Source organism: Cydia amplana, chromosome 15 (assembly GCF_948474715.1).
Source record: "Cydia amplana chromosome 15, ilCydAmpl1.1, whole genome shotgun sequence".
Lineage (NCBI taxonomy): Eukaryota > Metazoa > Arthropoda > Insecta > Lepidoptera > Tortricidae > Cydia > Cydia amplana.
Window position 1 is genome coordinate 15,220,454 of NC_086083.1, and position 2,141 is coordinate 15,222,594.

The following is a 2,141-nucleotide window of genomic DNA, read 5'->3' on the forward strand; positions in this document are numbered from 1 at the left end:
GAATAGGCAATAACAAATATGCTTCTTTCAAATCGATATTTATCATATAGCATTCTTCTGTAATAAGCTTTGTCGCTGTTCTGATATCTTCCATTTTAAAATGTTCAGTGTGAACATATTTATTTAATTTTTTAAGGTTTAAAATAAACCTCATACTTCCGTCACTTTTTGGAACAAGGAAGATATCAGACAGAAACTGGCCCGGTTCGGGTTGACACTCTTTTATTGCATTAATATTAGTTAAATGTAATAGTTCTTTTTCAATCAGCGATCTGTCAGAGATGGAAAAAGACTTCTTAGGGTAACTTTTAGGATCTTGTTTAGGTATTGTTATAAAGGGAATTTTGTAACCTTGTATCGTATTTAGAATAAATTTATCATTAGTTATGGACTCCCACGCATTTAAAAAATATTTTAAACGACCAGCATGTACCTGTGAGTCTATGTTTGTGGCTGGTTGGCTGACGGGCGCGCTGCCTGCGCCGCTTGTCGCCTCGGTGGCGGAGGCGCCGGCGGCGGATGCTGCGTCTGTCGCCGGAATGCCGTGTTGTGGGCTGGGGGCGCTCGGCGCCTGGGCTGGTAGTACGAGTATCCTCGGAGCCCACCGCCGCGGCCGGGATACGGCAGCTGGCCGCCTCGCTGTAGGCGTGGGCGTGACGGTGGGGGCCTCCAGTTTAAACCGGAACTTGAAGCAGATGCTGTGGGTGCTGCTTGAATCAACTGCCCAGTTTTCTTGATGCCGCGGGAGCTTTTAACTAAATCGCCAAGCTTTTCGCCAAATAAAAAGCTATCCCTTTTCCTATCTTTGAAAGGGTCAATGAGCGATTTGTCAACCAGTGGAATTACGACAGACCGACGAGTTTCAGTTTCGGCGAAGTGAGCGTCGGCAACTAATTTTCCGACGTCGCTTAGCGTACGTATAGCTTCAGCTATATTAGGCTCCTTTTTCAAAAGGGAGTTCATAGCCTTGCCTAGACCTGAAAGGGCTTTTCCAATCTGCTGTTGTTTGGCAAGAATCCTATTATCTCTATTTCTAGATGCCTCGGTCAGCATGGCGGCTAATTCCGGATTCAGAGTTGGGGCTTTTGAAAAAGGTACGTTTTTTGGAAATAAGTATTTTTTATGTAATTCTTCCTTTGCTTCTTTTTTTAGCCCATTCAAAAGGATGTGCTGAAAATGTTTAGCAATATCTTCGTGAATGTTGTCGCCCCACTCAACAGTGTCTGGCTCAAACTCGCCTAAGGCTCGTAATAAATCGGGATCAAAATCCTCGGGCAGCTAATATAGCAGATTCCGTTTCCAATTTATCTGGAAATTTATAAATAAGCATTTAGCAGAATAAACGCATGTAATTCACACACGAGTGATTAACAGAGCCGTAATAGACAAAAAATATGGCTATAGAAAAAAGGTATATCTACCTTCAATTGCATCATCGTAAATGTACTCGTCATATTGCGCAGCGGAACCTGCAGGCTCATAACACGTGTCTCGTTCGTATTCTTCATGATCTGTAAAATGCCATAATAATATTAAAAACCCGTGGTTAATCACGTAATATACGTTTAAGTACCTACGCAACAAAACATGGAGGTACTTTTGTTTTACAAATAAAATTTGTACTTTCCACTACAAATGCAGTGAAGGAAAAAATTGCTACGGGTTAATATCTCGTATTAACTCTGAGCAGAAAAGGGCTGTTGGCCAATATCGCGTATTGGCTCGAAGCGAAAAAACATTAAATAATGGCATATTTTATCACAACGAACGAATCACTTGAACTTACCTTCAATTATATCATGTTCATCGTCCGAGTAAACAACACGGTGAACGTTCTGTTTTTCTTTTAACTTTGCCTGGTATTTTTTTATTCTTCTGCGCCATTTGTCCTCTTCCGCCTCGTCCCTTTTACGCTTAGGCATCGTACCTAACACTTTAACAACTCGTAGAACTTATTTTAATACTAGGTGCGAATGCCGCGCGCGCACGAACAATAATGAGGTCGCTAGCTGCTGGCAGACCTTATATAAGGTAGCGTTGCGGGTAGGTATCGAAAAGTTTTTTCCTTTTTACCCTCCTTCAGCGCTAAAATACTGGTGCGAGTAGGTTCGCAAGTTGCTCTGGACATAACTACATTAGTA

At 41.9% G+C, this 2,141-nt stretch overlaps 1 protein-coding gene across 1 annotated transcript; it reads right to left on the reverse strand.

Moving 5' to 3' along the window:
* Nucleotides 1–441: 441 nt before the first annotated feature.
* Nucleotides 442–1,922, reverse strand: LOC134654841 (uncharacterized). Its single transcript, XM_063510310.1, has 3 exons — nt 1,787–1,922; nt 1,432–1,511; nt 442–1,278 (listed from the first exon to the last, which is right to left on the reverse strand). The coding sequence occupies exons 1-3, from the start codon at nt 1,920–1,922 to the stop codon at nt 442–444; spliced, it is 1,053 nt and encodes a 350-aa protein (XP_063366380.1).
* Between the last annotated feature and the right edge of the window lie 219 nt (nt 1,923–2,141).

Excerpts from the sequence above, each read along its gene's own strand:
- LOC134654841 (XM_063510310.1), bottom strand. The coding sequence starts at position 1,922 with ATGCCTAAGCGTAAAAGGGACGAGGCGGAAGAGGACAAATGGCGCAGA. Across the intron at positions 1,512-1,786 it reads TGAACATGATATAATTGAAG|ATCATGAAGAATACGAACGA; the intron begins GTAAGTTCAAGT and ends GGCATTTTACAG. Across the intron at positions 1,279-1,431 it reads ACGAGTACATTTACGATGAT|CTGCCCGAGGATTTTGATCC; the intron begins GCAATTGAAGGT and ends CTGCTATATTAG.